This window comes from Haliotis asinina, chromosome 16 (assembly GCF_037392515.1).
Source record: "Haliotis asinina isolate JCU_RB_2024 chromosome 16, JCU_Hal_asi_v2, whole genome shotgun sequence".
In the NCBI taxonomy this organism is placed as follows: domain Eukaryota; kingdom Metazoa; phylum Mollusca; class Gastropoda; order Lepetellida; family Haliotidae; genus Haliotis; species Haliotis asinina.
The window spans coordinates 23768017-23794631 of record NC_090295.1 but is presented as its reverse complement, the minus strand read 5'-3'; the positions used below and the strand labels follow the sequence as shown (position 1 = coordinate 23794631).

At 37.5% G+C, this 26615-nt stretch overlaps 1 protein-coding gene across 2 annotated transcripts in view; it reads right to left on the bottom strand.

Moving 5' to 3' along the window:
- Nucleotides 1-191: 191 nt before the first annotated feature.
- The window catches only part of LOC137268095 (pleckstrin homology domain-containing family M member 1-like), a 46461-nt gene continuing 20037 nt past the window's right edge, over nt 192-26615 (bottom strand). For both annotated transcript variants that reach the window (XM_067802605.1, XM_067802606.1), the window contains 6 exons: nt 25457-25559; nt 24460-24582; nt 23873-23985; nt 23213-23344; nt 22448-22618; nt 192-3755 (listed from right to left, as the gene is read on the bottom strand). In XM_067802605.1, the coding sequence (XP_067658706.1) occupies nt 3612-3755; nt 22448-22618; nt 23213-23344; nt 23873-23985; nt 24460-24582; nt 25457-25559 (786 nt within the window). In that variant the 3' untranslated portion in view covers nt 192-3611. The remainder of the gene's footprint in view (nt 3756-22447; nt 22619-23212; nt 23345-23872; nt 23986-24459; nt 24583-25456; nt 25560-26615) is intronic.

Here is a 26615-nt window from a genome sequence, read left to right as displayed (position 1 = left end):
TCAGACAATCCAGCAATCAACAGCATGAGCATCAATCTATGCAATTGGGAACAAATGTCATGTGTCAAGCAAGTTAGCAAGTCTGACCACCCAAATTTGTTAGTTGCCTCTTGCGACAAGCATGGGTTACTGAAGGCCAATATTCTAACCCAGACCTTCATGGGTTCTGCTGGAGAGAAAAACACAAAGTCTGCATATAAATATATTTATTGATTCTGTAAAGCAAGAACAAGGGTTACATACAGACAGATCCCTCCTTACTCTACAACAGGTGAAAGACAGTCCTGATTCTGTACATACAAATTCGCATCTTGTGTTGCCATTTACAATTTAAATACATCATTTAAAATAAAATCATACAATGTTAAAAAGATGAAGATAGGAAGGCCCCACCAAGAACATGATTCGTCTCAAATGTGCTGAAGTTAGGTCATCATGACATGTATAACATACTTTATTCAAACACATTTCCCTGGTAAACAAATAAAAAATAAAAAAATAATTTATATACTGGTTGAATCTTGTTAAAAGTGATATTTTTTTCACAAAATGCATGGTTATTAAATCTCCAAAATTAACAAGAAAATAAGACGATAAAACCTATCTCCAAGTTTGCCTACTGTCAAACTGTTTGACATTAACTCTTTAACAATGATATTAAATAAATGTCAGTTAGCTAACAATGAGCTAAAATAATTCAGCACTTAAATACACAATTTAAAGGCTTATGGCACCTAAACCCTTTTCCTTGAATAATAAAATTCTCACATACAGGGAAAATGAGCTTAAAAGCTTTAAAAGAAATAACAAGAATGAAAGGATTCACATTAAAGGTGTTACCAGTTTACCAAAGGCCAGTGGAATAAAGATTATCTCAGCATCTGCGATGAGCTTGGTGGCAGATAGGCCATAACCAGTGAAAGTTTTGTGAATAATTCCTGAAAGACATAGCGAGTGAGTTTGCTTTTTCACAGTTTTTAGCAATATTCCAGCAACATCATGGCGGGAGACACCAGAAATGGGATTCACACATTGTACCCATGAGGATAGGCTACCCAACTACCCCTAAACATATCTATCGTTGATTTGAAACATTTTTTTAAAAGGAAAATTCAAAAGTATAAATTGTGACCAAAACAAATATATGTTTATGATATCTCCATGGTCACCAGAGTGAAAATATTTAATCTTTTAAAAAAACAACTTAAGGTCTATATATTTTTTTAAACTTAAAAACACAGGTGGGGTAATGTATAAATATGTCATATCAATGAAATAAGACCATATTGACAAATTATTATGATGAAATTGGTAGAAAAGGATATAAGATGTCTCTACAAAGTGTGTATTACATGAAACTACATCTGTTCAGAAGGTTAGAGGCCATATGTTAGTATAATAGTGTATGAGTGTTTTATATGTGTCCTATCCATATAAGTCAAAGTAAAAAGTGAGTGAGTGAATTTAGTTTTATACCCCACTCGGCAATATTTCAGCTATATGGTGGCAGTCTGTAAACAATCTGATCTGGAAAAGACAATCCAGTGATCAACAAAAAGATCATCAGTCTAGATAACTGCGATACAATGACATATGTCATTGGGGTGAAACGGTAAGCTCATGCCACGATATGGTACCATTACAAGGCCTTCAGTTTGGTTCGTTTCTGTTGAGTATATGAGATACGATCAAAACGACATTGTTTAAAGGCATGGAAAAAACTAACAATAATCTTTGCTGTTTTTAATGAACAAAGCTATCAATTTATGACAAGAAAAACTTAAAATACCAATATTTTTATCATTATACTCAACCAAACAAAAAGACCTCCACATTTCTACCAGTACCACGGTATATCGTTCGATCCCTAATGTGTCAACCCAGTCAGCGAGCATTACCATGTGATCCCGTTAGTCACTTCTTATGACAAACACAGTTTTTTTAAGATCTGCATCTTCACAGGTCCAATCAGAAAAAAAAGATTTAGAAGGTAAGAGTGCATATGGCAGTGCAATAAGGGGTGTCTTACATATTTGTCTCATCCATTTCAATCAATCTCGAAAAGATCTACTAATAGTTTTGAAGACTGCAGTCAAAACAGGTCGTTTCCAAAAAGTTTCTAAAAAAAACCCAGTACAAGCAAGATGGCATTAGACTATACAGACATCACTTGCCCTACAACATAATAGCATACCTGTTGCCATTTGTCTGAAGAACACTCAGTACCAGATTTAGACAATAAATACCGGTAATGACTGATTGTCTTTCCCCAGTTAGATTAATTATGTAATTCTTCAGCCTTGACTAAACTGCCATTCTCCTTCAATTGTTTGTTACTGTCTAAATACGGCATTACAAATACTACTATTACTGTTTGTGCTGCTGGTTTGTAGTAGCCCCCAAATACACCACAATAACCATCTCTAGGCACTGACAGATTACCACTTTCGCCTATCAGCTTGATTACTAGTGTTTCAGATTAAGCACAGCAGTACCAAATATGAAGCTAGATATGACAACCCTATACCAATACCTGCAGGTTGATATTAATAACACATTCTGAAAATCAAGTCTGAGTGTACCAATAGTTCATCTCCTAAATATTCAACATGGCAGTTGTGAGCAAAGAAGAGCAAAGACAGCTGAACTGATGAAACAAGCACTGATGCCTGATTACGTTATCACTTTAAAAAAATAAACCAGACACACTGAACAATGCAAACTGTGCCAAAGCTGTGATATACAAATAACATCATGAACGTTAAGAAAACAAGAGTTATCAGAAAATGGCATAACCCGGCAGGTTGGTGCAGTCAGAAATGGTTACCAGTGATCCACTTCGTTTCATTGTTATGTTGTACCATCAGTTTAGTGAAGTCAATGATGATCAGTATTTTTCGATGCCCCAAATCTCTGTGGAAAGATTTGTCCAGAAATATTCAACAGTTTAGTAGGTCTGCTCTCAAATGACATGACCTATAGACAAGCTGATGGTTATATATCCCTCATGTTTTTTAAACTGTGACACAATATAAATGAAGACATAATCTTTGCATTTTTACAAAAATGACCATAAAGAATATCTCTGTGCTAGCATCAACAGCAGTCATTTCCCACACTAGTGAGTGAGTGAGTTTGGTTCTACACTGGTTTTAGCAGTATTCCAGCAATATTACAGGTGGTGACAGCAGAAATGGGCATCATGCATCGTACCCATGTGGAGAATTGAACCCGGGTCGTCTGTCTGAGGAAAGCAAATGCTTTCACCACTAGGCTACCCCACTGCCCATTTACATGCTAAACATCAGACACCTGATTGATGCCCACACAGAAAGCATGGACAGTATGAAGCATTGGAGGACTACACAACGAAACCAGGAAGCTCAGTGGGTTGCATCACAAACATCATTCTCTATATCCATAGTATGTTCTCTGTATCCCTACATTCCCTGAACGGTTCAGTCCTTGTCCATGAAAATGTGTGAAAGTTTGACACCTGAATGCAACACAGACTGACAAGAATGCAGATGGGCACCAACTGACACAAGGACATGTGTTGGTGAGGATGAAACATGAAGACCCTCCTGTGTGAAGGGTAGTGGAGCACAGGGTCAAGGTGGGGTGAAGGCGTAGTCCTCAGAGTCGGCTGGACTTGCCCCGAAGCTGGACTTGCGGAGTCTCCAGCGAAGACACTTGGGGCATGGTAGGTTCTCCGTCATGCAGGTCTTGTGGTACACAGCTTTGCACAATCTACACTGAAACCATAATTACAAGTATCTTATTAAATTAGTTCATGAGAACCATAAGAATAAATAACAGACTTTTGTACCAAATAAGAGTCAAAGGTTTATAAAAAGACAAATCTGGATTTTTAACTCATCAGTGGCACAAATTCATAACCATCACGGATCTGGAGGAACAAATTTTAAAACCTCTTTGACAACCACTTCATAGATGTGATGTTTCAGAGTAGATGCTAAAATCGTCACAAAAATACAGTGACTTCAGTAACTACTGGATTGTGATTGGTTAATCAGTCATTTAGAGGTACATAATCACGTTATATATGTAGATGTAGCATGAGGTTTTAAATCAAATATTTAGTGCTATTATAATTTCATTATATACCTCTGATTTTTCAACACAGAAATTTTTTTTTCTTAATAAAGCAGTTATGGTAGAATGTAGATAAACATACTGTTTATCGCTACATGTTCGGTTTTAAATCAGACATGGAGCTACTATAATTTCTTTACAACCCTCTGATTTTCCAACTCAGTATGTTTACCTCTGAAATATCATGCACAAGGATCTACACTGAAATCTTGTAATTATTGCAACAAAGAGCTGACCAATCCATATAACTTGTTCCACTTCATCACACCTTCTCCTAAATTCCACATAAAGAAGTTAAAATGTAGCAACAGTATGTCATGAAGAAAGCCTTGATAAACACCTGCTGCAATAAAGTCATTCAAATGTTAAAGCTTTGATCCAGTTCACTCTGCATGTTCAGGTCAATGAACAACTCCTGAAACATCACCACACTGACACACGAAGATAAGAGTGAGTTTAATTTTATGCCGCTTTTGGCAATATTCCAGCAATATCATGACAGAGGACACCAGAAATGGACCTCACACACTGTCCCTCTGTGACGAACAAACAGTTTCTCCACCACACCACACACACTCTTCCTCACACAGATAAGTCAATGAGTTGTGTTCCAGAGATACAAATAATATATTATGGCTATTTCTATTGTCACCGTTATTTGTTCTAATAGAATATTGCTGAAAGTATGGTAAAACTGAACTTGCACTTGTGATATTAGTTGGCTTCTACATAACTGTTGGGAACCACAAACCAAATCCACCATCGATTATCGGTGGACTTGCGGTGAAGGATTATCGATTTTAATTGAAATCTATTATTTTCAATGCAATCACCATTTGTAAGGTTTTCACTAGGTATTTTCTAGTTAACGTTTTTATAACTAATACTGTCATATAATAGATGTATAATTTATTCATAGACAGGTAACAGTAATAACTATTGTAGTGATGCACATGAGACAATGAATACAATGTGCATAGCTCAAGGCTGCTGAGTGCATGTTTGTTTGTGAATATTTGTCAAATTTAATGGTTAGTTTACGACATTCAAATGTGTTATAGTCAAACAACAAACTTCTTACTAATGGAAAAAATATTTTTATAATCAATAAATATTTTTAATCCTTCTTTGAATCAATTATTTTTGATCACTGGAACAGAACTCTTGAATATATACTTATCAGTATATACCACTAAAAGAACTTAAAGAACACCAGATTTGTCCATAAAACCAAAGTTCATCTCTCCTGGCTGGAAGGCAGAGCAACACTGTGTCATCTAATTATGGGTGGACTTTTGAATTATATCAACATGGGTACATAGGCAAGGATATACATGTACACAAGTGATAAGATTCCTTTTGCATGTAGTTTATGGGTACATATGGTCTACCTTGAGAAGACTGAATGAACAGACAGTCTCGTCTTCATTGAAACTACTAGTATGGTGTTTTTCAATTTTCAAACTACATCCATGTTTCTGATAACTTTCAAATATCAAGTCTTTGAAATATCACAATAGTATCTCCTGCATGATCAAAAAGATATGGGTATTACATTTCTAATGTTATATTATAGCTGAATGTGGCTGAAACAAACACAATAAAAAGTCCAAGAAACAAAGAGTAACTGTTCGATAACGGTGAACACATACTACCCACCAAAAGTTTAAACTCACTTAAAGCAGTCACTATGTCATATACATATATAAATACATATGATTCTTCACTAACTTGAGGAAGCCAACTGCAGATAAATTGCATGACGTTCATACATCAAGTTACTGAAAAACGAGCAAATATGGTGCATGTGAACAGCCATGTTTTGGTTTTAAGATTTGTTAAGAATTCACCAATTTTCACTGAGTTTCATCATCTGTTGAACTCGTGATAATAATCTTTTCAACATTACTGATTGTTTTACAAGCATGGGTGAACAGTACCTTTACACAGTATTGAATATTTTGCAAAATATAAGTTATCACATTGTGTCTAGGGAATACAGGGTTTTATCAGTCACGAGTACGGTTGTATTCCCCGAGCCGGAGGAGGCCTTACTCGGAACTGATAAAACCCACGTACCTCCAGCTTGGGGAATACAACCTTACTCAGGACTGATAAAACTCCGTATTTCCCTAGAGACGATGTGATAACGCATTTATCTAGCTGAATGTTTTCAATAAATCAAAACAAAACAACACGCATCGAATCGACTTGTGTTTATATATGTGAGATACCATTGTTTGACCTCAATGCACCGCACATTACTAAAGGTTTGTCGATGCATGCTTTTCTCACTTCACGTCGTCTCGAGGCATAGCAGGGTGACATGACTTTCGTAGCGGGATTACACGACTTTTACACTCCCACTTGCGGATCGTGATGGATGTACATGGTATTTTATCAGAGTCATGTGGACCAATAAAAACTCGACATTCTTACATACGGCTAGATAATCTAGTTTAGAAGAGCTGACTGAAGTAAGGGGCTACATTTACACTACTGGCTCTACAGACTGGATGGGTAGTGACCATTCAATTGTATGAAAACAATCTGGATCAGAAAATTCAGTAATTAATAACATGACCATCAATTCGAGTAATGAGCTTTCAAAAACCATCATTGATAAGCTTGCCATCCTTCATCCCCCAATTTGTTGCAACAATTTAACTTGTGGAATAAACACATGACTATATTCAAATACACCGCTTGCTTAATCATCAAGATCAAGATTAATATCAAGAACAGTAATTCAGTTCCCAGCACCTTTTGCCCAGTCAATTGGTCACTGTACACTCACTTCTCATCAGATGGCCTGATTAAATCCAGCTGTTGTGGTCACTGAACAAACAGATCCTACACAACCAGACACACCACCGTAACACTAACTGGACAAGGTAGGTCTGTTTTTTTGTTTTCTAAACTTAAAACAGCACATAAAAACCATATGGCCTTAAAGCGAACAATTTGGTATAATTCACTAACACAATATTTAGATGGACAAAAATTAATATCAATTCTTCAGATTTGGGGGTTTATATTATAAATTTTAGAATATTTCAAACGTCTCTTTTACAAGAGGGGCTGGAATAATTCTGAAACAATACAAAAATTATCAGTGATGCTCATTTTCAAAACAAGAAGAGAAATTTGTTGAGCTGATTTGCATTTTCTATAGGACATAAAATGTTATATCCTCGAGGTAAGAAATAAGTTCCATAAAATAGTATGTGCAAGGGCATAGTGGTGGCATTGCTGATGTCATTAGGATCCTACCATGACATCAGGTCAGGATAACATCATGGTTGAAGATTGTTGATGTCACTCTACAACTTTTGGCTCTTCAAAGTAGCATTCATTACCTGTGATATGTTTTGGAAAGAGAGATAAAAATGTTTAAGAAATGAGGGGTTTTAAAGAAGCCTCTGCACTGGCATGTGTTATGCTGACTGCATGAAACTTCGAAAGAAATGATGTATTACCCTTGTTCTCTCATGAAATACAATTCTGGCACTGATTTCATAAAATCAGAGGAAGACACACATGAGGATAATAACCCCTTTATTTAAAATTGACAAAAGTTCACATAAATTCTTTCATTTTAATAAGAGCCTATTATTCGATTCTGAAGATAAGATGGAATCAACTAATGTTGTCCTGTGATCTGAAGCAATCTAGTTCTACTTCATACAGGGGCAGGGGGATAGGCAAGTGGTTAAAGCAAAAATGCTCATCACAGTAAAGACTGATTCCCCACATGGGTACAATGTGTGAAGCCCATTTCTGGTGTCCCCCACCATGGAATATTGCAAAAAGCATTGTTAAACTAAACTCACTCACTTATACAGGAATGAATGTCTTTCTAGATCCAAGAGAATGCTGAGGAGCTTGACCATGATGCTTGGGGTCCTTGTGGCAACATCCTTGACAACAATCTTCCTACTTCACATGACCACTTTGTTCCAAGATAAAATAATGTATGACAAAAACTGGACAGATTCAGCAGGAGAACATACAAACACTCTATCAGAACGGGAACAAGGAGACAGACTTGTAGGCAGACACGGACACAATGAACAGACTGATATCTCTGGACAAAGCATCACATCACATACAATTCCCATCCAGTCCTCTGATTCACAAGATCAGGTAGCCATTTCAATGAAAGTTTTTCAAGAACACAGACTATCTAAAACTCATGATGACTTTCAAGGAAAACCTAATGGAATTGTATCAGACATATTTGTGGAAAATTCTGCCCAGAGGTCTGGCTTGATTGCAACTAATAACTCTGACCTGTTTTCACAGAACCAAACATCAAACTTTGTGTCATCCAACAAAACACCAGACACTGAACAAAACATCAAAAGAACATCATTTTCTGAGTCTACTCCTTTTCACGATCTCTCTCAAGAACAAAAGTCTATGTCTGATTCATCAGCAGAGAAAATGCCTGAAACGATTAATCATTATGAGAATGGGTCTTTGCAGATTCCACCAAATGTTCCTGTTGCAGAAACATGCAGCACCACTGGTATAAAATACATAGGATTTTATGACCTCACACTGTGGTTCATGGATTATCCTGGTGAAGAGATGTTTCAGGAGTGTGAGTACTCTTGTTGCAGCATAAACACAACTGCAGCCTTCAAGAACAACAACGAACAGCTCGACGCAATCCTGTTTAATCCTTTCCTCCTCAGGGATCAAACACCTCCAAAAAGGCAAAACCAAAATCAGATCTGGATCTTTCTAAGCATTGAACCACCACCTTATACCTCAAGGTCTGCCTGGACAAGAGACAACTGGAGAGGCCTGTTCAACTGGACAATGACCTATAGACATGACTCAGATATTGTCCTGCCATACATTACTGTAGAAAAGGATGCAGAACCACTTAGGAGAGACTATGAGTCAGTCCTTGCTCAGAAAACAAAGAAAGCCATCTGGGTTGTGTCTCACTGTCAGGCAGTTTCTAGGAGGGACGAGTACATTAGCATGTTGAACAAGACATACACAGTAGAAATTTTTGGCAAATGTGGAACTCTTCGCTGCCAGGACTGTGAAGGTATGTATGAAAGATACAAATTTTTAATAGCGTTTGAGAATTCATTTTGTCCTGATTACATGTCTGAGAAGGTAAGCAATGGTCTGACACATGATATTGTGCCAATAGTACGTGGAGCTGGGAACTACAGTCAGCTCCTTCCTCAAGGAACCTACATTGATGCTGAAGAGTTCAACTCTGTGGAAGAACTTGGGGACTATCTGAACTACCTCGAGTCTAATGACACTGCCTACCTGCAATATCTTAAGAACAAGGAAGGGTACACGTTTCATCGGTTCTCCATGAAGACCAAGAAGGCATCTTACTGTGAACTGTGTAAGAAGCTGCACAACTTGGACGAGTATGGAGACATGATCCCAGATTTGTCAACATGGCTGGACAAATGCAACCTTGATATTGCAATATCTGAATATAAAAGGGCCAAGACAGATAATGATCATGATGTTGTTCAGAACAGACTACAAACAAATTAAGTCCAGATCATGGACTATTTTTCATTTTCACATCATGGACTATTTCCTCTCTGCCACAGTGTGACAACACAAGGATAAAAACAGGCAGACACATGAAGCACTGAAGCTCACCATATCTGGTTTTTATGTTTCAAAATTAATTTACAAAGAGACTGAACCCTCAATGGTGAAGCAGACTGAATTACACAAGCAGACTGAAGGAGACTGTCAATTGCACACATTCAAGCCAATAGAAGTAAACAGAGTTATCCCTAGTTGAAGATGAGAAAATTGGGATTAAATTCTGCTTTAAACAATATTACAGCCATGTGAGATGTCTGCGCAAAGCCAACAAAACACCAGCAAACATCATCAGGGTGATTCTGGGATTCCCAAATATGATCATGTGGTTTTAGTATGAGTAAGCTGAACTGCAGTGGCTTATTGAAGCATGATGCTGTATGGAACTGCTCACAGGATGATATTTGGCCCAAAGTAGACTACTGAGGAAATACAATGATATCATTAATGTTCATGATCAGAGTAATTTAAGAACCTAATATATCAAAATGTGTTGCAGTAAAGGGCCTCATTCAACAAAGAGATCCGAGATGTCTGTTTTTAGCAATGTACCATAAAATGTTACTGTACTTGCACATGCAGTCTAAGTATACTTAGTCTCAGTGTATTTCGTTACACTCCACCACTGAGTCTAACAAAACCTAGTAGAAGGTCGCGTCAGGTAACCTTTGAGAGACCAATGACTGTCCAATCAAACGTGAGACGGTTAAATAGACTTAATCGGCCGGAAGCAAGCATACGCTAAATAGCTTTCGGAATTCTCCAGGTACGAACCTTTACAAGGTTACCTGACGCTACCTCCTATAAGGTTGTGTTAGAGTGTAACGAAAAGTACTGATACGTTTACTTAGACTGCTTGCACATGCTCACTGGCTGTATGTATTGCAATATATTGTAAAAGTGCTACACATTGTTAGGGTAGTGAAATTACTCTTTCCTTTCATTTGAAACAATGCCACTGGCCACTGTCAGGACTAAGCTGTGATTGAAAATGTTTCCAATCGCTCTGAAAAATGGAAACTCGTGAAAAAGCATCTACAGTGACGTCCACTATTTGTTAATCAATACAAAGATTGCCGTTGTCAATCTTTTTTATGGTTTTATGGTTTAAAAGTCATGCAAATACAATTATATGACCAATAAACATTCTCAAAACTATTAATGTATAGGAAATACAAAACAAACGTTAACTATAATTATTATTATGTTTTTTCACTACATCACACAAATTACAGATCATGGTTGCAGAAATTGCTGACACACAGACTGACCCAGTTCATGAACGTGTAATGCAATTAAGGATTGACTGTGTGACTTTCGTAAGGATACGCCACATAGATTACATTGGTTTTTAGTTTCATACCTCAATGCAACGAAAGAAATACACAATCAATCCTTACAATTACATTCAACAACAAATATTATAGGCTTTCAACAATGTTTTATTTAAACATAATCAAATTCATCGAAACAGATATCTTTGTTACCACCGATTAACATTTTCAGTGTAAGAATTCGGTAATGACGTGGCATGACTCAGGTGACTCATTTACATAAAATGACACGCTTACCAAACCATTAGCCAATCAGCGTAGGGCACCCCAAAACAGCTGTCAATCGAGCAAGCTAAAATAGGGTGGCAAATCAGAGCGGAACAACACAACGTGAAGCGTTCCAGTAATGGCAAAGTTACAAGTTCAAACATTTGAATTATTACCAGCGAACTGAGATACACAGTTTGAAAGGTGAGAATTGAAAATGAAGCCCGATGACATGAAGTTAGTGGAACTGAGATTGTGATGTGACTGGGATTGCAATGCCATGAACTGGTGTTCCTGTTGTCGAGGTGTTACAACGTTATTAACATTCACGGATAATTTTGAGTTGTTTGTTTATTCCAACCACAATGTATCGCTTCAATGTTTATCCAAAAACCATTAAGGTACCCGAGCACAAGGGAATTCCCTCTCTGTGTAAAGTTATTCCCTGACATTCCTCAGGTCCGAAAGTAGTCTGGTTCGGTGGACGTGGCTTATTTTTTTAGATTCATTGGGAAATGAAATCAAAAGAAATGTTCCCAGTCAACCAATCAGATTGCAAAAATTTTAATGAACACAACAAAAATTTAATTATTATATCATAATGTGAAGTTTGAATTGCAATGTACTGGTTAAGGGATATTTTCACCCAACCCTAATGGATATACAACTTGATTATTACAATACTGATTACTACGTTTCTGTGTAGATGCCAACCAAACTTTCTTGATAACAGTTTTAGCATTAACACTGAAAAGTTATACATAACAAACAATAAAACTAGTTGTGTATTCAGAAACCTATCCCTGCTGCTCATCACCACAACTTCTAAATGCCAAGCAAAGATGTTAACATACATACAGCCTCATTCTTAACTCATACATAATCATACATTGTAATGTAGTAGACAAGTAAAAGTGAATGAGTGAGTTTAGTTAATTGCCACACTCAGCAATATTCTGGCTAGATGGTGGCAGTATGTAAATAATCACATCTGGACCAGACAATCCAGTGATCAACAGCATGAACATCGATCTAAGCAATCAGGATACAATGACATGAGTCAACTAAGTCAGCGAGTCTGACCACTCGATCTCAGTAGTCACATTAGTTGTCTTACAACAAGCATGGGTTACTGAACATCAATCCTAACCAGGATCGTCATGGGTAAGTAAAGTATATAGAATATAGAATATGTATGGAAAGGACAAAGCAGTGAATATCCAGGCATTGTGTGATATCTGTATCGCAATACTCAAGGGTAGTTTGGATGGAATTGTGGGTGGAATAATAGATGGGTACTCAATTAAAAATCATGTACGAGAATATTGTAAGCTAAAATGCATAAATGTACCATATGTTACTGTGTATAAGCTGAATTTTGAGGGGAAAAAAAAGCAATCTGTAGAAGGGGTCAGCGTATCTATGAGATCCAATTTCAGGAAAGTATTTTTCAGGTCATCAATTCATGGTACAGTTAATTCCATTCATGAATGTATATACTGGGATTTTTAGACCTGCATGGAAGCTGATAATTATCCCCATGTATGCAGTAGGAGTCGAAAGAATCATCAAATTGGATTTCAAATGCCCTGAGTATTTAATTAAGCATAAGTGATCATGAACATCTATGCAATATGGCTGTTTTGGCAGCCATGTTGAAAACCTCATCAAAATCCTTCAAGGATTATCTACTGGGTAGCTGTTGCAAGTGCCTATTTTTCAGGCTCCACATAGCTTTGAGAAGAAACTTCAATTTATCCATAACTTTCAGAAATCATGAAATTGTTTTGAAATGAAAATACTGTCATTCAAAATTCGTGGGGTAGGATTACTAACATTGCATGGTGACTGTCACAGCAAACCCTGGTCATATTTCTGTGTTGAGCCGAATTGTCACGATATATGACAGTTGTCTGAAGATAATGAATGAGCAGACATTTCAAACTAGTGGTTGATTATCTCAACAACAAACCAATGTGTTTGGATATGGTGTCACCAAGCCAGTGAATGGGACCACCCAGCCAGTGAATGGGAGCACCCACTGACCAAGTTGCCTCTTACATAGTTTGCTGGGTGGTGCTCCAGCTCAGATCCCCAGGTGGCTCAGATCCCCAATGTCAAGCAATGTTGTAGTGTTGGGAAGTGGTTCAAGTCTCGTAATTGATGATTGGTTCAATACAACTGATCATTCATCAAACTGGTTAGCAATTTTCCTGTAATGTTTGTTTATGAGGAAAGCAAAATAAAGAAAAACCAAGTGATTCGTTAGGGTGTTGGTTTTTTTTTGGTTTTTCTGCAAACTTCACAAACTGCATTTCAAAGCAAAGGACAAGGTATGATAGAGGCCCTTATTGGCCCACAACATGTCATGATTATCAAAATTTTACAACACGATAATTTTAGCATAAAAAGGGCTAAATTAATTGTTGAAGTTACTGCCAATTGCATTTTTATGTTTTTAGTGTTGTTAATTTTCCTCTTTGAAGACCTCAAAGTTAACATATTTTACAATATCTTCTAGAAACCTACATTTTCTGATTTTCAGAGTGATAGAAAAGTATGAGCAAAAGCGTGACCCATCCCAATTTTTTCCCCACATATGAAGAGAGTAAATTAGAATGCACACCTAAAAAATTGTGGTGGGTCACGCTTTTGCTCACATCAAAATCTTTAAAAAAGTACATTTTTTCGGTTTATGAAATTGCCCCATACAACATCTCAAAAAATAACATTGACATAAAATAGCATCTTTAAAAACAATCCATCACATTTACGCATCTGTGTCATGGTACATTATATTTTAAATGGTTTTGTGCTCTAAAATACACATATGAAAAATCTTTATTAAAATTTTTAATATCATAAGGCACTCGCAAGGCTGATTTATGACAGGTAAACATTGATTTTTGGTTGTTGGTCTCTGCTAGAAAAGTAAGAAGATATCTGAAGATTTTCAAAATATGATCAAGCAGCATTGTAAAGGTGAGAATCTTTGTTATTATGTCAGAATTTAATCATAGTCTTTCTGTCATCTATTTATCAAACACCTTTGAGTCACCTGTCACTGTCAAAATAACACTGTCATTCAACAGGATTGCCATGTATAAACCTATGCATTTTCCAAGACCTTATGCACCTTGATGTTTCCAATGACCTATTAGATTTCATTTAACCAAAATGACAACAGTTAACTGTATGAAAAGGATTTTTTAGCTAGAATAAGAACATTGTATCAAGGTCTGGCAGATGATGAACACAAACAGACGTCAAGTCATACATCGTTGTAAAGTGTAATTATATAAGCTTAAATTCACATTGTGAGGTAAAGGAATATGTGGACTAATGGTTGCAATAGTGGACTGTTGATTTTTTTTGTTATCAGACATGCAGGTTCAAATCCATGTAACTTTTCTTTCTTTTTTTTCAAAGTTGGTTTATCCAGTCTACAATGTTTAACTAAACTGTTTCACATCAAATCCAAATATTGTAAATTTTTTCTGCAGTTTGGTAATCTATGTATCTATGATTGAGATGTTAACTGTGTATTTGCTAAAACTGGTTGTAAATGCTGACTTGTAACACTTACTAGTTAAAATGAAGCTGTGCCCAAAATGTAACTTTACCCAAAACAGGCCCCTGTGATTCTTAGTACTACATGATTGGTTATTATGCTTACATGTTGTAAAATTGACCCATGGATTACATTTGCAAAGAATGCTGTGAACAATGACTGACTTTTGGGGACACAATTGGCAAGTAATTGACTTAACAATGTTTTGCAACCCTAATTGGGCCCCTTGAGGTTAAAACATTATGATTGACATTGACATGTTTTCCAGCATGAGTACCTGTCGTAAAACTGCTGTAATTTGTATGTAAATAAAATAACAGTTGTAAATAAGCCATTATGGCACAATGATATTTCAGACTTGTTTTTTTTCATGGGAACTGATAAAACCCATTTTGGGCCCCTCTGCAGAAAAATTACACCTCGGAACATACAAAATATAGCATTTTCATGCAAAGCTAACTTGTCTCTAAACAAATAACATGTTTTCAGCCAATTTTGTTAGTGGGCCAAAAACCACCCTTATCATATCTTGTCCTTTCTCATCATTAAAGGATGACAAGTATGTTTGGAACATATATTTTGCAGTTTTAAGATAAATTCAGTCATAACCTGCAACAAGCTTGTACTACTTATGAAATATGAATTTGATGACAGATAAAGTCAACCTTGTGAAAGGTATTGTTAATGCAAACAAGCGATCAGTCAAAAACATGATCAACTGCTTGGTCATTCTGGCAAACGTCAGTGGTCAGTGTGCTTGTTTCAGCAGAACTTGTGTCCAGAGTGAGTGACTGGGTTTAACTTTACACTGTATTCCAGGTTTGATGAGTGAGGGTTACCCAACATAACTCAGATGTTCAACAGTTCACTCTGAACAAGCCTCATCCTTGAAAAATACATAATCATACATTGTAATAGAGTAGAAAAATTAAAAGTGAGTGAGTGAGTTTAGTTATATGCCATACTCAGCAATATTCCAGCTATATGGTGGTGGTCTGTAAATAATCAATCCAGTGATCAACATCATGAGCAACAATCCATGCAACTGGGCTATGATGACATGTGTCAACAAAGTAAGAGAGTCTGTCCACCCGATCCTGTTAGTCACCTCTTATGACAATCATGAGCTACTATCTATTGTAACCTAGATCTTCATGAGTCTAAGGGAAACAGAGCAACAAGGGTATAATGCTGACAAACCTAAAAACATATCTGGGGTGTACCGGGTTAAGAACACAGAATCATCAGTTCCTGGCATTAACAAGGGACACAACTGCAGAGAAACTACCATCGCCTTGACAAATGACTCTTCCCCGACTTCACACCCACCGATGTGCCCAAAGTAATAGTTCATGCATGATGCATGAAATCAAATCATGCTTGCTTACATCAAAAAACAAAATATTTCTATAAAAAAATACTGCATATTTATGGGATGAAGCAGTTTGTTAGTAGACAACAGCATGTTAAGCAGTGCATTATAGGTTGAAATGGTGATGATGAAATAATGTACCATTTCCTTCCACCTTGATGAATCGCCTGTGATGACATCTAAACAGAAACGAGTAGGACAGAGTTAAAAAATGACAACTCAACAGATGCACTTAGAGTCTGAAGTCCGCAATCACTTCTTGCTAGCTATTTTTGTTTTGTTCGTTTGTTATTTAAAGCAACATTAAGCAATATTCAAGCTATATGATGACATTCTGTAAATAATCAAGTCTGAACCAGACAATCTGATGATCAACAATGACCAATCTACACAATGACATCAACATGTATATTTTTTTAACTTTGGATTTTCAAAACTCAAAAGCAAGTGTGAAAATGAAAGGTGATTGATTTTGTTTATAATTCGGACATGATCAACAGTATTCAGACTATATCATGTTCATGAGTAAATAGCTACCTGAGCCATTGCAGTGATTGACGTCATGAGTATCAATCAACACACCAGGGATACGATGACTTGCATCAAGCATGTCAGGGAGCCTGTACCTCTAATCCCATTGAGGATGAGGGCTAGAACAATTCTTCAGCAACCCATGCTTGCGACAAAAGGTCACTATGCTTGTCGTAAGAGGCAACTAAAGGGATGCTCAAGCTGTTAATAACTGGTTTATCTGGTCCAAACCTGATTATTTACAGACTGCCGCTATATAGCTGGAATACTGCTGAGAGCGGCGTAAAACTAACCTCACTCACTCTAATCCCATTAGTTGCCTCTCAAAACAAGTATGGGTTACCAAACACCAAATCATCCCAGACTTTCACATTGTGGTTAGTGACTGAACAGTCACAGCTCCTGTATGGTACAAACCTACTTCATGTGAATACTGGGTGTTAAACATTTAAAGTCATTTTGATGAATCATTACGATCCATGCCTACTTGTAACAGTAGGATACTGTCTGCAGCTTAAAAAATCTGCTTCCTTTGAACAGAGGACTGCACTGACTAGCAATGCTTGGTAAGGGTTAATTACACAATGAAAACAAGTGTTTGCCACTAACATGGCAATGTACCCTGCTGCTAAAGAAGAATGAAAAATTTATAACATTCATTACTCTTTCCTTTTTGCTCACACGTCAGATGCATGAAATGACTGGTGTCTGGATAATGATCCAATGTAGGCTGCCAACAAAATTGAGGACACTGGTTGCAATGTTTTATGGAATATTGTGTTAACATAAGTTCGAAAGTGGACAAAGTGTTGGAGTCATATTGAAAATAAAATCAAGGTCACCCAAATCGGCTACTGTTTGCACAAACCCCTAATTCAGACTCCCAAAATGTAGGCTGTCACCAAATTTGAAAACATCATATAAATAAAATAGTTCATGAGATATGTTAAAGAATGTTCAAAGTGTTCAAAGAGTAATAGTGTACTTGAAAATAAGGTCAAGGTCACCAAAACTGAATGGCGTAATGTTAGCTGTCACTAAATTTGGCGATATTAGGTACAATAGTTCATGAGATATCGTGTTAACAAGAATCTGAAAAGTGGCCGAACTGGCATGGTGACCTTGAAAACAAGCTCAAGGTCACCAAAACTGAACGATGTCTGCGTAATCCCACAATGTAGGCTGTCACCAAATTTGAAGATGTTGGGTACAATAGTTCATGAGATATCGCGTCAACAAGAATCGGGACATACATACGTATGTACGGACATACAGATGCTGCTGAATACATACAATGAACTCGGCAGAAAGACTTTGTGTTTGAACCAGTGACAATGTACAGATCTATGTTTCAACAATTGCCAATTATGACAGATATTTGACACAAACAATATCCAGGGGGTTTGGAATGATTAAAACTTAATAAATTTAAGTATTTGAATAATATTTTATTTGTTCTGACATTATATCTTAATGTTTTCTTCACTTTGACAAGTTTCCATTTTATCAAGGCATTTCCCATCTGTGACAGACATTTGGCATGATGCATATATTTTGTTTCATTTCCTGGCACAATGGTACAATAACTCTCAGATCCCCTTGCACATCTTGGTCTCCCAAACTGTATTAAAGAATCCTCAGAACATGCCAACATATACTGGACAAAATAATTAGGGATCTTGGTATTTTATCAGTTTGTCAATGAAAAAATAGATGATTATTCAAAGTTTCAGAATTTGCATATATCCCTAACATTTTTGTCCAGTATATATATTCTAATCAAGGCATGGATGGATGGTTTGATGTCTCATGTCGCACTCTGCAATATTTCAGCTATATGGAGACGGTCTGTAAATACTTGACCAGACAATCCAGTAATTGTCACACACAGTACGATGACAGAGCATGTGTTTAAGAATCATTATGAAATCGTGATGATACCAGGTGTTTATGAGAAGGTCAGCGTATCCTGCCCCACCAGTGACACCAGTCATAAACATAAGTCTAGTCGATTGTTCACTTGAAATAAAGCAAATTAGAATCACAATATATTGGATTAGAAAGACTGGATTTGTAGATGCTCCAGATAGCCCAAACTGAGATAACAAGACTGTGTGATATCTTGTGATATCAAGATGTTGCCCTAGCAGGCCACAAAAGCAACACCACCACCAGCAGCAGCATCTGCCACAAGCCTACATCCCACTCCCCTAGGCCAGCCATGGTGGGACCACTCTCTGTGGGCAGGTAAGACTTCACAATACATTACTAACCAACTTTCAGTAACTATGGTAACAGGTTCTGTAGGGAAAATTGTTTAGGTAAAATTACTGGTAAAAAATACCATTCCAAGTAAGTAGTGGATATTGGATATACAAGATTAAGATAATGCAATGGAGGAAACAGATGATGAAGAGAAACTAATGGGCAGAGTGACAATTTAATCCATTCCTTTCACCTGTATGGATATATATATATTATAAGTTATCACATCGTGTCGAGGGAAATACAGGGTTTTATCAGTCCCGAGTAAGGTAGTATTCCCCGAGCTGGAAGCGAGTAAGGTTGTATCCCCCGAGCCAGAGGTGAATGTTTTCACTAAATCAAAACAAAACAACACGCTTCGAATCAACGCTGCCATGTTGACACCAGCTGATCGTTTGACCTCAATGCACCGCACATTACTAAAGGCTTGTCGATGCAAGCTTTTCTCACTTCGAGTCGTCCACGAGGCGTAGCGGGGTGATATGACTTTCGTAGCGGGATTACACGACTTTTATACTCCCGCTCGCAGATCGTGATGGATTTACACGGTATTTTATCAAAGTCATGTGGACCAATCAAAACTCGACATTCTTACATGAGGCTAGATAATAATTTTTCTCCTATGCATTGGCAGTGGCTATGCTAGTCTGGATTGTAACACATATATTGAGCACATGTGGGTCTGTAGCTACTTGTCTTAGTCTGGACTTATTCCAGTTTTATACTGACGATAAACAAAGACAAACAGTCTGAGTTTTTCCATGCATGGATGCCTCACTCGGTCACAGCATACACACCAAGCTGACTACTACCAAACAAGGATAACTTGGACCGGTGCAGAGAGCGCATTTACGAGAAGGAATGCACTGCAATGAAATGAGAAAACCCATTTGGTTTGTGAAAGAGAGAGCGTAGGTTAATGCATGTGCAGTGCATGATGATGAAATTGATTCCATGCATAGCTGCACATGCCTTGCTCATAAGACTCTCATGCTTCACTCATCAAAATACCAGGGATGGCAACAGGTGAAAGCAATTTCAGTGGAAATTCAGCTGGGGGGTTGGGGGTCATAGACCACCCAACAGGCTCCAGGATCAACTGATTTGCATCTAAACCCTCAGAATTCACGGAAAATTGCCATCCCTGCACTACACTTGATTGCGGACAACCTGGGGCCCCTTTCTTCACAATATCAAGTGCAAGTGGGCACCACTCATACATGATAATAGGGGTCAACTGACAGGTCTGTACTCAAGTTATCCTTGTTTGCCAGTAACTTTATTTTATGTCATTACCAGGCACAGTAACAACAAATAGCATCTTTTACCGTCTCCGGCAAGTTGCAGACAGAGAACAGAAATGCTTTTGAAATGAATTACATCAGCAGTTTGAGATTTTATCCGAATCAGCTTATACTGATATGCATCTGTACCATTTTCACATTCAGTACTGGATTTAATGTGTGTAATAATAAAAGGTTTCTACTTGATAACAAATGCTGATAACAAATGATATGATTTTAGATTTAGGAAGAACCGATGTCAGACAGTCCTGGCAGGAGGGCTGCTCCTGTTGGTCCTGTACTTTTCACTGGTAGTACTCAGATACAGCATTGGGACTCAGACAGCAGCTGACTTCAGTCATGTCCTCAACACCAGACTACAGTCTGCATTCTCTGCATTTACAAACATCACAAACACACCATCAGAGACGGTAGAAAAAAGCAATGAAACAACAGAAGGACAATCACTGACAACTGAAGACAGTCTTGAAAGAACTGGAGGGCAATCAAAGACAATGGAAGACAGTCTTGAAACAACAGAACCACAATCAAAGACAATAGAGGAAAGTCTTGAAACAACAAGAACACAATCACAGACAGTGGGAGAAAGTCTTGAAACACATGTTGGACACATTCAGGCTAACAATGAACTTTCTTTCAGTTCATGTACACCCTCAAACATGAAGCAGATTGCCTGGTTCAACAGGCCAAAGTGGCTGTCAGACTATCCAGGACAGGAGATGTTCGAAGGGTGTGAATACAGTTGTTGTACAATGAAACAAATCTCTGTACACAAAAATATCAATGACCTTGACCTTGTGCTATTCTCTTCTGACCAGATTGCCCAAGATCCACCTTCAAGACCCTCGCCCAATCAGATCTGGGTTTTCTTCTCCAATCAACCACCATTATACAGTCATCAGTCTTTTGGGGAAAAAACCTCATGGAGGAGCAGTTTCAACTGGACAATGACATACCGCAGAGATTCTGATCTCATTGTGTCCTCAATGAGCACTGAGAAAATGAACGTCGGTGATGAAAAAGACTATAGGAAAATCATGGCTTTGAAGGACAAGAAGGTAGTCTCTGTCCACGTTCTATGTGGTGGGTCTTCTAAACGTGTGGGGTATGAGAGGAATCTCAAAACATATATTGATCTTGACGTACTGGGACAGTGTCTAAGTGAAGTCGACCTTGGATGCTATAATTACTGTGATGTACTATTTGAGAGGTATAAATTTGGACTTGCCCATGAAAGGGTATTTTGCAAGGATTTCATGTCAACCCAGTTCTGTTACTTTCTGCAACACGACATTGTGCCAGTGGTTCGAGGTTTGGGAAATTATGAAGACTTTGCACCAAGAAATTCCTTCATCAATGCCAATGATTTTTCTTCAGTTGAGGAGTTAGGAAATTATCTACAGTATCTTGACAACAATAACACTGCCTATGTTGAATATCTCAAGAACAAAGAGGGGTACAAATTCAATTTGTTCTCAATGAAAACAAGAAAACCACTTTATTGTGAAATGTGCAAAAAGCTCCATAATTTGGGCACAAGTGGCAGGATGTATCCTGATCTTTTTTCCTGGTTGAAGGATGATGAGTGTGTTGTGCCTTCAGAATTAGAAAGATGTTGAGTAAGTGCATTGTTACAGCACTTCTGGCAATAAACCAGTGGTTGATGCAGTGAGCATGAGGCAAATGAGAAACAATCAGCCAGGTCAACTAAGATCATATAGAGAGCACTTACAACAAGCATTTTGGCGCTAGGTCTCTACTGCTCCTGAGCAGTAGGGTAGCCAAGTACACAAAGAGGTCCATCGGAGACCTGGTTTTGATTCCCGACATGGGCACAATATGAAGTTCATTTCTGGTGTCCCTTGCTTTGAATATTGCTAAAAGTGGCATAAAACAATTCACTCCTGAACTGGCAGAAGTCCACATGATTCAATTAAGTCCCTCAAGAACTTGGGTATCTCAAGAGAAACATTCCATTTGGCAAGTTTGGTGACAGTGGTATTTGGAGATAGATTCTACTTTAAATCACAATAACAATTAACAATTACAAATACTTACCAGCTTACCATGGTTCAATACATTTTAAACCAAGCACTTCAAAATTGAAAATGCTAAGGTTGAGACCATTGTGAACAAAGGCAACACTCACCCTGTAAGTTGATTCCACTTCAAAGGGGTAAATAACTTTGGGGTTATTGCACACCTCACAGATGAATCCTTTCTGGGAGCACAGGGAACAGTCATACACATGCTTACTGGCAAACTTAACTATCTCCTTCAGGAACCTTGCCAACTGGCCAGATGGGATCTGGAGCAAGTCCTGGTGAGAGACAGCCAAATATGTTAAATATGTCTACAACACTGCTGGGTTTAAAGTATTATTTAGAAAACACTAAATGAATAAAGAAGTCCCTAAACCACATGATGCTGAATCTTCTGGAGTAACAAGGGTAGCCTAGTGGTTGAAGCATTCGCTAGTCACACCGGAGATCCAGGTGTGATTCCCCACATGGATACAATGTAAGATTTCTGGTGTCTAGTCCTTTTTCATAATCTGACAAAAAATTTGTTTGCATAATTACACACTCAACAATATTCCAGCTATATGGTGGCAGACTGCAAATAAACCAGTCTTGTCAACAAAATCACAATGGGATATGATGACATGTAAACCAAGCGTGTAAGTATGACCATTCAGTATGACCTCTTACAAGCATGGGTTGCTGATAACCAATGTTATTTTGGCTGCAAATACTAAAAAACAATAATTGTATGTTATTAGATCACCATCATTTTATTAGAATTATATTAGAATGATAAAATATTTAGACCTGAGAGAATTATCTCATGATGTCAGACTGGCAAACTTAACACACACATGAACACCTTTGAACTGCTGGTCATAAGCACTTACTGATAGAGAACAGAGGTGTCTGCTGTCATACAGGTGTTCTCGAGGCCACACCTTTTTTCTAAGGTCGACAGCCACTGACTGATGACAGGTGAACAGATACGTCTTTAGAGAACACAGCTGTTGACGCAGGAGCTAAATTGGAAAATAATGTTAGATGTCTCAGAATACTGGTCCCTTGGTGTTGTTACAAATTTCTATCAACCATCTCTGTCAACCCAAATATATTCAGTATGTTTTGGTCATTCAACGAATGGATGAATGCTGAACATTTTTAGAAATATCATCTTACTTGATGATGAGAAATTACATCTAAAGTTTTGATATTCCAACAAAATAGATTGTATTGGCTAAAGGCTAAGTAGTTGTGAACACTATATGATCAATCACCGACAATCAATTGATGACACCAGGTGTTCAGGAGAGATTAAGAATGTCTTGCCAGTTTGTGAGAAAATGTCTTCGCATCTTTACCTTTCAATTCAACAGAAACATTTCCACCTGAAGTAGATTAAATGCTTAACAAACAGTTTAACTGCAAAAACAATTTATAGTCATTCATATATATCCTTTAACTATAACGATTATATTTCATCCAAACTGAGTCTGATTCTTAGATGGGCAGAGATGGACATGTGATGGTGCTCAACATGGTCTTCTTACTCTGACATCCTCCATCTCTTGGATGTGATCATATATCTTTGGGTTGAGCTCCTCCAGGTCCAACACGGGCTGGTCCTCCATCTGTTGGATGTACTCGCAGCTCAGCTTGGACACTGAAACAGAGTCAGACATCATCTACCATGGCTCAGCTTGGGCACTTAATCAGAGTCAGACGTCTACCATAGTTCATCTTGGACACCGAAATAAGGAGTCAGATGGTATTTTGTTTGGTTCAACTTGGGTCATGAAACTGAGAATCAGAGATGCTTGTTTATCTTGTGTGCTGAAAGAGAGTCAGATGTCCTCTGTCCTGAGCCAACTTGGACCCAGCAACAGATAGAGGGATTATCTCCATCTCAGAAGTAAAGCTGCATTTGAGATTATAAAGACAGAGCTTGTCCCTCCTGACCCGTTCTGGATACTGTCACAAAGGCATCGTCAAGGGGCTATCAATCACAGCATTGTGGATGTTCTCATAGCTAAACGCAGACATTAAAGCATTATTCAAATACTCAGATTCTTTGAATGTAGACATGGTCGGATGGTAGGAAACAATATTTCTTTTACCTTTTTTGGATTACTTTTACCTTTTTGCTTGCGGAAGTCCCAGTTAAAGATAATGTGTGCTGGGATGTAGTACTCATCGTTTTCATGGCACTCAAAACAATAGTAGCCTCCATCAAACGTACATACCCGGGGATTGCCATAAACTGAAATACAAATATCAATGGTCAGTGAATTACTTTAGCACAATTTTCATCCAACCATGACCATATACACCTCAATAGCATCATGTTCCGATATCCAGTATTCATGGTACCTAAATCATATAGCCTGTGGAATCTTGCATGAGGTGTGAGTGAGGAGGCAAGGTCTCTACATGTGTCTGGAGGAACAGCCCATGACCATGACAAGCTTTTTACTGTAACAGAGGCAACACATATAACTCAACTGTGTCACCTGTTACAAGCATATAGCACACAACTATGACAATCAGCTTTCACTGAGATCACTGGGTCACATGCTAATCATCATTGTTGGTCCAGCTGTGCAAGGTGCTGAATCCGACCTATAACTGTCAGTCTGAGTCCCAAGTTCACCATGTTCATGTTTCAATGATTATCAGCACCATGACCATCACCTACTTAAAGACTGCCACCAAGGTGACAAAACAAACAAACAGATATTTCATAGGAATCTTAGAAGTTGGTAGGCTAATATAAGAAGAAAAGCCATAGTGTTTCCCCATGGCATTTTTAGCAGCCTCTGCCCTTTTCACTTGGCGCCCTTGCCTTTCTTTCCATACATTAATAGATTTTGACACTTGGTTATTTATATTTTCTATTTCATGTGAAATAACTGTGCACTTTGAGCCTTTGAGAATCATATGTATGAATAACTTAATGTAACACTTGGAAACCTGTCATTGCATGCACTTTTCGGAATTGGGGTGCCATTTTTGAAATTCTGTCACCCAGTCATTTTAGGATCCTGAGGGAAACACTAGGCAGTGAGAACATAGATACTAACTCAAAGAGACTTTAGAAACCAAAAACTGTAACTGATCAGCAGACATATACTTACTGAGTCCGACAGGTCGTGAGCATCCTTTACATTCATAATTCTGGGAGTCCAGCCCCTTTTCGACTGCGATCTCCTTGAAATGGGTCAGACGGGAGTTGGGATTCTGAATACAAACACAGACATTTTATTTTAGCCTCTTACATATATTTCAAATTACATATCCTTCCATTTTATATTAAGTGCTAGATACAGTTTGTGCATAAATTAAGATTATTTTGTTCAGTCATGTTTAACAAATCTTAGGCAAATATATGACACATGGAAATCACCATGAATGAAAAGCCTGGCAAATTAACCTGCCTAATGTGAAACTAATTAGACAGAATGAAAAATGGAACCTTCATAGAGAAGTGAAGCTTATAACTGGATTTTGTTCATGATCAAGTAATGCACAAAAGATTTGTCACCATACAAAGTAAACCAGATGACTAGATTAAAACTTAAATACAAGTAATATAAATACAACAAATAACACATCGGAACAAAAACCTTTATAGGGTTAACTAAACAACATGCATGATAGAAAATAGCAATAAAAAATAAACATGAAAGTCCAAAAGCATAAGTCCATACAATAGTATTTAGACCAAAAATATTACCATACAATGTAGATAACGTGTTGCCAACAGACTGGTTAAGTTCATGAGTCAATAAAGAAGATGACAACTTTATCTACTATCTACTGTGCCTGACATCAAACCTTAAATTATACAATACTCAAAAATGAAGAAGATCTAATAAATTTTACAAACTCAAATGATTCAAAACCTGTTTTTTTTACCAACCATCAAACTGTTTATCAGTGGCACTCTCACATTCACAGTTTAACGTAATTGAGGAGGCCATTTTAAATGACCGTGCACATAACCATGACAACAAAAAATCTATTCCAAAAAGTAGAAAAGTTTGTGGGTTAGTTTTGGTCCAGGACAAATGAAACTGAATTATTCTTGCATTCTTGATAGAATGTAGGACATCCAGCTTGGAGGTCAGTTAACATGGTGATTACTTATGTATTAAGCAAAATATAAAACTGACCAGAGACCATATAATAGATATTATATCTATATCTATTATATGGTCTCTGTACTGACGTAACTGTTGTGTTAGTCTTAAATTTCACTGGATCCTTCAAAGGTATGGGCATGCTCACTTCCAC